Consider the following 12,017-nt stretch of genomic DNA (forward strand, 5'->3'; position numbering starts at 1 on the left):
CGGTGGTTACCAGTGGTAACAGGTAGCCATATTGGGTAGTCATCAGCACACAGCCTGTATGGGCAGGTGTGTTACCTGTGGCTCCGTCAGGAAGCACTTTCCTGAGCTCTGCTGCCACAGATGACCGACAGAGACGCCAATGAATCTTAACGACGGACCAGATCATAAAATAGTTTCCCTCGTCACTGCTCATGATTCACCGCAATCCGCCTTTTGTTTCGGCGATTCAGCCTACAGACAATCCCGCACTCGTTTTTTTTTTCTTTCTCTGGTGTCAGACGGAGGGGAAGTGCTTCCTGATAATAAAGAGGTGCGTCTTATTTCCATTCCAGTGATTGACTGCGCACCGCTTTCACCGCCGGGAGCTGGGGGCATTGACGCATTGTGGAGTCGACAGGGGGTAGCACTGCAACCCCGGCTTCGCTACACAAACGGAGGCATCTATCAGGCGAAACCGCGATGGCCGTGGTGCAGCTCGACACGGAGGACCATCAACCGGAGAACGGCTTCGTGTCCCCCGAAACCACGTCGCCGGGGCTGCTGACACGCATCGACGGTTCTGTTCTACCATTTCTCGGGGGATTTGGGAAGTACCAGAAACAGCTGATCGTGCTGACATGGATCCCGGCGTTATTTATTGGATTCAGCCAGTACTCTGATAATTTCCTCCTCGCCCAGCCAAACAACACATGTGTCCAGCCTTTGGCAAACCTGACTAATCAGACTAAGGGTTATTCCTCGTTGTTAGACAGTCCAAAAAACATCAGCGCTCGACCGGCTTATATCTATGCCAATGGGAGTTACGGCAAACACAATGACACGAACAACATGCACTGTCAGTGCAGTGAGTGGACCTTCGAGCTGCACACGGGACTCGTGCAGAATGTTGTTACCAAGGTAAGCTGTCCACCTTGAGGATGGGGGCATCCTTCCCATCATATTGTGTTATGCATATGTGATACCCAATCCGCTCTTAGGATCGATTTATATTAGTGAGATGGAGAAATACTGGCACTTACGAACACTACACCCATCGTTAAAAAAATACCACCTTAAAGCAGCACTCATTAAAATAGTGCCCAGATCATGCTCCTTTTGTTTTTTGTGGTTATGGCTCCAATGCATTTCTGCACAGTAGCACAGAGTGACTTCTATTCTGTAGAGATCCATCACAGCCGGCTCACATTGGACCCTAATAAAAGTAGTAGGACTGAAAAAAAGGTGAGATTCTGCATCGTGCCGACACTGAGTCATCGCACACAAAGTGTGACCTATTGCAGAGACACGCCACCATTGGCACATTGGGCAAAAGTGCCATGGCTGGTGGAATTTGCCGGTTGTCGTAATGGACATAATAGACACGGAGCCTTTTGATTTGGAGCAAAGGTCATTATAGTGCACTCTCTAGAATAATGCAACCCCATCCCTGGCCAAACACCACCCACCGTATAACTGCCCTAAACAAACATCAGCTTTCATTTTGAGCACTTTTTTTTTTTTTTTGTCTTCCCATCACATCACCTTAATGTTGTGATATTCCTATCTGCACAGGCCAGGCTGAGGAGACAGTACAGGCCTGCAGCCATCATAGTTAGGTCTGTTAAGCTGGTGGAGGAAGGGATTTTATATCTCATTACGCCTATCAGCTCTTCTCCCATTGTGGATGCTGCATGCTTATATCAAGATATCAAGTTTGATTTTTTTTTGCCTGAGAAGAAAAGATTGAAACTTTGATCCACAGGGCTGTCTGAGTAAACTTGACATTAATATTGATGGGGCACTGTGATTAAATCTAAAGATAAAATACCTTTTTTAATTTTTATAACAGACACAATTAAGACTTTAGAAACAGAATCAGTAGAAAATCGTGTTTAATGGTTGGTTTTGATTATAAAAAGTTGTTAACACGCCCTCCGATAACATCACAATAAATTGTATTTTAATCTGCAGCATCTTCACCTCTGAAGAGTTTGGCATGCATGCCATAATCAAAAGGCTTATCAGGAGGAGTTCTATGTGAAGCTGGGCTTTGAAGCTTTTGCTGTAGGAGGGGGTTATGGCATCCTGGGCTTGGATCCACTGCGATGCCAACAGCCCATCTGCATATAACTGATAATGTCCTCATTTAAATAACAGAAATAAAATGCAGCTGTGGCCTTTTTAATTTAGCCATGAGCCAGGAGGGACATTTTAAGTCTTGAGTTCATTCACTGCAGGATCATTTTAGGGGGTGGGGTTGCATTAACTAAGGCCAAGCTGATGAACTGTTTTTATGGATGGAGGCATTCGATATACCCTTAACATGCAGCTGAATATGAAGTCATATATGAGGCAAATCGAATGGGTGGATCCATATTACTAAGAATCCAAATAAATGTCAGGTCTCTTCTCTTCAGTTCTTTCCAACATGAAGGCTGAAACACTGCTGGCCCTTCTGACATGCTGGCGTCGTAACCTGTAGATGTTAATATTTGTGTTGCCTTTGCACGCATACAGAGAATGTCATGTTGATACTACCACCATTCAATATCAGTGACAGGTCTGAGCAGTTGGTAAAAAGTGACTCTGGCTGTGCTCGTCTTCCCTGACCCATGCAGTCCACATTCTGACAAGGTCACTGTCAGGAGAAACCGAATTTGTTGGCATGCAGACGAATTCCAAAATGGAGCCAAAAAAATTCAGCAGAATTGACCCTCCAACTTGTCTCTTTTGACAACCTGTCTCTCACTCTTCTAAGGGCTCTTTTCACCACCACAGCACAGAAACTAGGATGTGACACACAGCAAGAAGTCATGACTTGGCAGTTTCACCTCTGTTTGGACTGCATAGGCATAACTGCACACGACTGGGCTCGGCTATCTGTGACATTCGATCCCCTAAAAGGCAGAGCAGGGTGCCAACACTGAGGCAATGTGGTAAAATGTGCCAACACATTCTAACCCCGTATGTCTGATAACCCTTCACCACATGACATACACGTGTAAATATTATGTAGATATTTTCACATAGATTTTTCGTCCAGGATTAGTATTACAAGCATACATGGCTGTTCACTCGGGGTGTCACCAAAAAACGGCTTTGATGGAAGCGGTTTGAGGTTGAGGCGATGTTGAAAGATCCAAAGTGGTTAATGTGGAGACCCATCCTAATTGAGTCTAAGCTCTCCTCAGGGTCCATCTTAATTGGACTGAGCTTTAGAAATGAGAATGTATCATTACTCAGAGACAGATAAAGTCTCTGTGCAACCTACCCTACTCAGCTCCCATTCAGACAGGTAGCAGCTGCACATGTCGACCGAAATAGTGGCCTGAGAACCTCTTTAACACAGAGATTAACCTCAAACTGATCCATGTGAAAGTTAGATTGCTTGCCTTGTAGGGACTGATGATGATTTTTAACATCTAAAACTTCATCTAGGAATCACTTTTTGTAAAACTTAACTTAAATTAGAACAAAACTACAACACCATCACGCTTTAAAGATATTTTTAACCTAAACTAATGATGAAGATTTAGTTTGTAAGATGTCAGAAAATGGTCAGAAAAAGTTACAAGTTTCTACAGTCCCAAGTTGATGTCCTCAGGTTGTTTATTTTGTCTGACTGACTCAATGACGTTTAATTTAAAAGCAGTAAGTCATTACATTTTAGAAGCTGGAAACAGCATTTTGAGTAATAAATCACAGATTAGTCGACTGTCAAAAATTGTTGACGATCAATTTTCTGTTAGGTTGATCAACACGAAAATAACTGGCAACTACCTTGATAATTGATTAATCATTAAAGTAGTTTTTAAAGCTAAATTCTAAAACATATCTGTATATACTACATGTTATGTTTGGCTTTGGAAAATATTTTATAGACCTAAATGCAACTAAATAAATAAATAAAAGCTTATCGGGGCAGTTGCTTATGAAAATAATCATTAGTTGCAGCCCTGATTGATTAACTGTTTATATACACTATGTCAGTGCCATTTGTTTTTGCATTATTGTTCTTCTAACGTAGGCTGGCCTTTTGTATGAATGTGATAAGGAAGATACAGTGTAAAGTCACGTTAGTGGGTACACCCAGACCCTGTATCACTGTGCTGGAGGTTGCACACCCATAGATCTGAAAGATGATACTGTACTCGAACACCCATGCAGGCCTCTCTGTGTCCCTTCATACTGTTTACCCAGCTGGTTGGCTCCTTCCACAGACCCTGGATCAGTATGGGACACTTTGAAACGGTCTCAGCTGTCGAAAGGCGATGACCCCACCGCAGATAGTCAGCGCACAATGACAGCCACTCAAAGACGCTTGTGACTGAAAGATAAAACTCTGCGTGTGTGTGTGTGCTGCAGGCTTGTTTCTGATAAGTGCTGTTTTGTAACAGGGAGGGGGGAATATTACGGGTCTCTGACCCTTAGCAGAGGTTTGAGTTTGTTTGTGGGATTGTGTGATGGAATTCAAGTTGTAGGAGTGTTGGCTAGTTGTCAGCACACATCAGGACTCTTTGGTGACAGATGTGGACTAAAAAGAGGAAATGAACACGATGGACGAAGGTTTATTGTTTTGATATATGTCTTTGTTAGTCGCTGAAGAATATAACTCGCTTCAGCACCTTGTCAAACATGTCAGCGTTTTTCTATTTGATGTGTATTATAGTCCGGATGCTACAGCTCTCACAACTTAAGTCCCTTAGGCTACATCACCAGTATCAGATGTCTTTTTTTTTTTTTACTTCTAACTTTATTTTCTTTTTTTTTTTTTTACCACAAAGCTGCAATGGAAATTGAGCATGTGTCGAGGAGATAAATCTTTTTGCTCACCCTCCTTTTCTCTTTTGCCCTCACCTAAGCCGCCACCACATTATAGGATTTCAAGCTTTCGGTGAGGCGGTGATGCTAAAACTTGCACTTGGAAGCAGAAAGAGTCTGATAACCACGGTGACGGTCTGTTGCTAGGCAGTAACTATGCAGCAGTCTCTCCATGTGTTTTCTGCCTTCTCCTCACAACTGCTTTAAGCATCTCTCTCCTTCTCTCTTTTGCCTGTAAATCCTCTCCTATAGTTCTTTCTCTCCGTCTCTTTGAGTGTTCCGTTTCTACATTGTATAATCTGTATTCCTCCCTCCTCATGTGCTTTCCTCCACCTCCCTTCCCTCCCTCCTGGCTTTCTCCCCCCTCCTTTAAACCCCCACCCAACCACCCACCACTTTGTAGTTCAACGAGTGCAGAAATGTGCAGCTGTAGTTGAGAGCGTCTTCATCGGAGCTAATGAGACTTGCTGGTGTGCACCGATCATTGGTGGTCAGTCATTTGAGAGAGGTCAGCAGACACCCCAGGGATTTCAACTGATTTCCTTTTGGACCTTCATTGTTCTGCATTTTCTGTCAGCTAATAGATTTCTATGCATCTAAACCTAACTCTACACACTGACTTCTATTCATTACCGGCAAATGAGCAGGACAATAGCAAGGGAGCAAGTGACAGAAATAATAGGGGCATAGCAGACAAGCTGCCTGGATTTGACACATGCTTAGACTAAACCACAGTTTGCTGGGATTTCTTTGCTCTGCTATAGCTGGAAAAAAAAAAAAAATAATAATAATAATAAAATAAATAAATATATATTTATTTATTTATATATATATCCACTTGTGCTATTAGCAGTGTGGATGCCCATTAATAAGTGCCTATGAGCTCAGAGTGTTGGCCTGGAGAGAGAACCTGGTTAATAATACATGTGAATTGATGCTTTTAAATAAAACACATTAATGATACTTTGACTATGAAAATCTACCATGGTCTGCCCATTTGGCTACACATTTCAACATCCCCGAGGACTTGTGCAACATTGCTGCATTGTCTCTGGCATGTGACTTGGGAATGCTCATATGTTTCACAGCCCTCGTCATTTGTCTGTAGTCACCCGCAGATGTCTGTTCTGCACAGTCACCAGACTGTCATCCAGCCTTGCTGTGTCATTCCCTATACAATCGCAGACTCAGAGTCATCATTTCAGTGTAGGCCTATATGTTGTTTGGTCACAGTCCTGAGGGAGGGCAGCTTCAGTTTTTTTTTTCCCAGCACCCTTGGTTGTGAGGCAATTGCGCAACAGGAACTTGTTTCCCTCTGTCTTTTTCTCTGCTGACATCGATACTAAAACCACGACTGAGTGGCATGCATGGATCATGTGATGGCTGGGTGGCTCTGGGTAATCCTGGAGCGTTCCATTCTGAACAGGTCACTATGGTAAAGGTTACGAGAGGTTAGAGCCCCTCAAAGAAAAATGTAAGAACAACGCGCACTCTGTGTTTCAAGATGACGTTGAAATAAATATTTTATAATTATTGTGTGTGGAAAAAGCAATATATGTTCTGATATTTATAGTGATACATAATACATAGTTATGGTTTATAGATTAGGCACAGCTGAAGTTTGTGTTGATCAACCTCCCATACATTATGCACCTGCTATGGCCACCACACCCCTGTCTGCTACTTCCAGCTGCTTGTGTCAGCACAGACAGCTGGGGGGCATATGGTGCCAAAAAGGAACCTTTATAACCGCCTACTCGCCGTCCTCGCTGAAATTCATCCTCGGTTCCTCTCGGGATCAACTGCACAACTGGGATCATTAAATAATGACAATGGTAGTGAAAGTAGCAGGATCGGTACTGCGTTTCTTACTGCAAGCAGTTCACATGCACGAACTAGTGCACATTTTGCACTGGGCTTTACATTTGCTGCTGCACCTCTCTCAGGTCTATTCATCACAACTTGTCGCTACTGTGGGGGGAAGAAAAATTCAGGGCATGCTCGATTCGTGCAAAAGCAGGCACACACTGCGTTGTCTGCAGTCGAGGAATCCTGCCGCTTCTTGGGTAGAGAGTTTCAGTCACAGAAAGGGAAAAAAGGGAGGCAGAGTGTACCATTTCGACACACTAGAAGAGGCATAAATAAATAATAAAATAAGAAATGTCGGCTTATGTACACCCAATGACTGAAATAGAGGCATAAATATAGATCATTTATTGATGTTGATTGCATGTGTGCTAGTAGTAGTTACTCCATCTAAACAAATATTTTTGGGGACAATTGAGCCTAAAAACATCTTTTAAAAAGAACCTGCAGTAGCTATATTCTGTGTAAAATAACATCTGGAATAATAACTAACAGAGACAGGATATCATGTCAATGTTCATATTAGATAAAATACCAGGAAACCCTTTTGTAACAGAACACAACTGTAGCATTCTCACATTTCACTGCTACGTGTTATGAGTGGTGATTATCAGACAGACCGAGCGAACAGTGCATCCTTAACAAACTGTATCTTTTGCTTCCACAACGTAGTTCTAAGAATTAATGTCTGTGTTTATTTGTCTCTACAGTGGAGTCTGGTGTGTGACTCAGCATGGAAAGTCCACATTGCAAAATTTTCTCTATTGGTGGGATCCATCTTTGGATACCTGGTATTTGGAATCCTTGCTGACTGGTAAGTTCTTACTTACTCTTTCTTACTTATTTACGAGTATTGTGTCATCGTATCACAGTGTGTCAAAAAAATCATTTTGACCTTACTCCATAGGTTTGGCCGCCACCCAGTGCTGATCATATCGGTGCTCTTCATGCTGGTGTTTGGTCTGACTGTGGCCTTCTCTGTCAACGTGCCCATGTTCAGCACCCTGCGCTTTTTTGAGGGCTTCTGCCTGGCAGGGATCACCCTTTCTCTCTACGTCCTCAGTAAGTCTTTATCTCTCAACTAGAAGTTCTGTGCTAATGGTCCCTTAGCTAAGCCCTTCCACTTTTTGTCATTGTTACATCCGTCAAACTCATCAGGGCAGCACTGCAAATCTGCAAAGGCTTGCAATGAAAATGCGTTGGCAGATTTACAACTCACAGTTCGTAGTAAGTTCTGAAACCACACACGGAAGCAGGACTGACTTTTTAATGTCACAGCTGATGGGTTTTTAAAAGTCTTGAATATGCACATGATACAACCTATACTAACAGACTGAGGATAAAGCTAACAGGTTGCAGGCAAGAAAAAAAAATCAGCGTTTTACAAGAGAAAATGCTTCGCTACTGTTTTTCTGATTATGATCAAGAAGCAGAGACATTCATCTTGAAGCCTTTGAAAGCTAGCTGTTGTTCCTCTGGCACTAAACAGAAATGCTGATGAGGAATGCTGCAGCAGTAATGCAGCAATATGCTGTATTAAATGCATGCCTATTTGATGATAACTTGAGCTTAAATGTACCCGTTGGCCAAACTGGTTTTGCTTGTGACTTGGCTCCATGTCTAGAAACTAGGAGCAGCTCTTGTTGCACTGCAAGTTGTAAGAAGCAGCATTCCTTGTTTGTACTGAGTACATATTGAAACATTATAATATAACTGAAATTATTATATCATACCTTACATATCTCGTCAATATCAAAAAGAATACATAGAATATTAATTTTAAGACCCAGCATTAACTCTTAGAGACTTGACAATATACGTCTTTAAAATACATTAACTCTTAGAGACTTGACAATATACGTCTTTAAAATAAACAAATGTATCATTTATATGAATGTGTCATTTTTCTGTTTATTATACCACCCACTCTCAAAGCATAATCAAAAGGCTATTCTACTTTTAATTATTGTCTCTAGTTGAGGGTTCTGCTAAAAGAAGAGTAATTGTGTTGCAGTGACTTCCTAACATTTATTAAACTGAATGCCATTGTCGGGATAAATTCTCATTACAGAACAACTAGCAGGCAACCAGCCTCCTTACACTTGAAGTGAACTCTTTAATTTTCATTTGGGTGTACCAGCATGTGTCTTTTCCTGAGATTTTAATCCTGGTTACTGCTAATCAATAATGTGATAATGGCAGCGGGGATTGGTGGTAGAGACTGTAATGTTCTCAGAGATGGATCCTCTCTGTTCATGTGACCTTCTCTCTGCACACTAAAGGTTTAAATCATTGGTTTTGTGTGTTCATTTTCTAAAGAATGGGGTGGAGGGAGCTTTGTGATAGCGTTCTGATATTGTTCCAAGCAGTTGTTGTATATTCTGGTGTCAGTGGTGGATGCTTAAAAGCCTGTTTGGCCGCAGTAATTGACCAGTGCAGAGGGAGGTTTGCAAGAGCGGAGGGAAGGGAAGATGAGAGCGAGGGAGGGAGCAAGGGCGAGATGATGAAGAAAGGGGCCCTCAGTGTCCTTGTCATTCTAATTTACTCCACACTGTATACCTTGAAAAGCTTTGCCGTGCTCCCAAAATAGGACTGTTCAGTCTGCACCCGGGACAAACCAAAGAAGGTGGGGCAGAAGGAGGCAAAAGGGTGGAGATAAGCCGTACAGTATGGTGTCGTATCAAATTTAAATGAACTTGACATCTGCGTCTATTGTCTTCACATTAGCCTCCATTTACGGTTCAATGAATCAGTGGTTCTGGTGGTTGCAACCCAATCGGAGGTGGTAGGGTTGCACGATCCTTTTGTAAAGTCAAAGATTCTCTACAACTCTGCCATACAAGCTTAAAAAGACATCTGATTTCATCTTTTACCGTGTGCAAAGTTTGTCAAATGACAGAATACAGTCAAAAAGATCATTCATTGGTTGAATTAGTAAGTTGTAAATAGGTAGCTTCATTTTAAAAGATCCACTTCAAAATTATACAATTTAATCTTGATAGTCTTTTTTTTTTTTTTTACAGTTCTTACATGTCTGTCGTGTTTTTATCTTAACACAAACATGTGTCAGTTTAATGTGTTCGTAATGCATCATAAAAGATAATATTCAGCTGACATCTGCTCTGCAGAGTGGCGTGGGGAACAATGGAAGGTGTAATTAAACAAGCATTTGAATGCATAAATCATACGCCTCTTTGACGGCTGAATGCCAGAGCAACTCAGCAGTATTTAACCTCTCTGACTGATTAAAAAAAACTATTTGAATATATGTGATGGTTTCATCAGCAGCAGAGCTATGATCTAACAGGGCTGCATTCTAAATAAAGTCCAGTCGAGTCAGAGTGAAGAGAGGTTTTTCTTCTTATGTGTCCTCCTTACACTCTCCCCATTATTCTTTCTGTGGTTTAACTGTTTTGTTATCTCTTAGTCTACCTTCCCTGCTTCCATATACCATTCTCTACCTTACATTCTTTGCAGACTGCATGGCAGAGCGGCAAATGTAATCTTCAAAACAACAATACAGTGATTGCAAAGGGAATCAAGTGGTCACGAACAATCTGTTGTAATTTCATAGCCGCTCTTTTGTTTATTCAGCCCTCTTATGAAAGGTTAATGCAACACCTTACCCTCTGCAATCATGCTCAAGTACTTGTGTGTTTTGAACAATAGCTTATTGAGCTAGAAGTTGCCAAGAATATCTAAAATATTAGGTTTAAAGTTATAGGAAAGTAACTCTAGAGGTAGCAACCTTGTTCTCACTGACATGTGAAAGCCCAACATTCAACACCACGACCAGGATTGTAGAGACTGGTTTGCCAGCTAATGTTGATCCATCCAACAACACAAACACAAGTTCATGTTTCCTTGCTTCAGACTGAAACGGATATCAGGCTACTGGTTTAACAAGCAAAAAACAAGATGTCAGCCACTTAAACTGTCATCTAACCAGTCGAAGATATGTCTTCCTTACTCTATTAATGATATCCACTAATAATCAAACTATTCTCCCCACATTAGCTGTTTTTACTGATCAATGGGAATTTTTTTGGCTCTTTCTTTAAGGAGATTGCTGCAGCACTATAATAAAGTCAACTTGAGCATAGCTTAGTTTGTTTTACCCATATTTCTTCTTTTTAAGATATTTTTTTGACCTTTTTGAGCTTTATTTGACAGAGACAGCTTGAAGAGTGACAGGAAATGTGGGGAGAGAGAGAGATGGGGAATGGCGTGTACATGGGGCGGATAATCTACCGACTGAGCTAAACGACATCCCCAACCGCCCATATTTCTGATCATGTGTGGCCTCTCGTCACATGCTATTTACCCTGTAGCCGTCCTGTATTGACAAAACTCCACCAGAGCTGCTCCAAGAGGAGGACCACAATCGTTCAATAACGCATTACTGGAGAGGATCAATCTTTTTATTTCAAGACATTCTGTTTAGGGTATTTATTGCATTTTCATGCAAGTTGGGACATTATAAGAACTGAGCAAAAGCTAATATTCCTTATAGTCCTGACACTGAGTCAGTCATATGACATTTCCGCATGTAACGTTATGAACCACATGAGCCTTTTTTTGTGGCTTGCTTTGTTTGACTCTGCTTACAAAGGAAAGTTGGAGCCAAATCCCAGCTTCGGCTTTGTTTGCATGGGAGACTGTACGCTAATCCCCCCTTTTCCCATCAATCCATGTGCAATTAAGTCTCAGTTCATAGATCTTGAAGGCTGTGGGTGCCTTTGTATGCCATAAATTGAATCCAGAAAATGGCAATATGATAACTGTAAACTGTTGTTTGGTTTGAGATCTTAGATTGATCTTGAACGCGGTGATGGAGTAATTTGGAGACGTTATATGTTGCCTGATTGTGGGGGAGGCATCAATCAAAAAGAATCCATCGAGTTTCAGGATACGGGTGAACCTCTTTTAAGAATGCCGAGTAATCTGTGCACAGCTACAATCCGTTCCACCAGAATGGCTTGTTAAAGTCATGCTCACTGTGGGGACCAACATGGCTGATATGATGTGACACTTATACGCTAACTGCTACTGAGAGACAGAAAAAATAAGGAAAGAGAGTTGGTGGTGGGGTGGTTTCAGACAAAGGGAAAGAGAATGGGGTCTAGCAAAAAAAAGTTCAGCTTAAAGACTGAGAGGGATGTTTAAACTGTACTGAGCAAAGAGAAAGCAAACCTGTGATTCTGTAAAGTGCTAGACTAAGAGGCGGTGTGATTCACCACCACTGCAAATGATGGTGATGTGTTTGTGTACGTTAACATTAAGCTCTTTTATGTATAAACCAGGCTAATGCATCTTTCTACTAGCAGAATAGCAAAGCCGATAGCTATAGA

General features: G+C 41.6%; 1 protein-coding gene across 1 annotated transcript in view; it reads left to right on the plus strand.

Annotated features, from left to right (window-relative positions):
• The window catches only part of LOC104929326 (solute carrier family 22 member 23), a 34,323-nt gene continuing 22,306 nt past the window's right edge, over nucleotides 1-12,017 (plus strand). The window contains exons 1-3 of the mRNA XM_010743816.3: nucleotides 1-897; nucleotides 7,377-7,480; nucleotides 7,574-7,728. Of these exons, the coding sequence (XP_010742118.2) occupies nucleotides 460-897; nucleotides 7,377-7,480; nucleotides 7,574-7,728 (697 nt within the window). The 5' untranslated portion in view covers nucleotides 1-459. The remainder of the gene's footprint in view (nucleotides 898-7,376; nucleotides 7,481-7,573; nucleotides 7,729-12,017) is intronic.

This window comes from Larimichthys crocea, chromosome II (genome assembly GCF_000972845.2).
Source record: "Larimichthys crocea isolate SSNF chromosome II, L_crocea_2.0, whole genome shotgun sequence".
Lineage (NCBI taxonomy): Eukaryota > Metazoa > Chordata > Actinopteri > Sciaenidae > Larimichthys > Larimichthys crocea.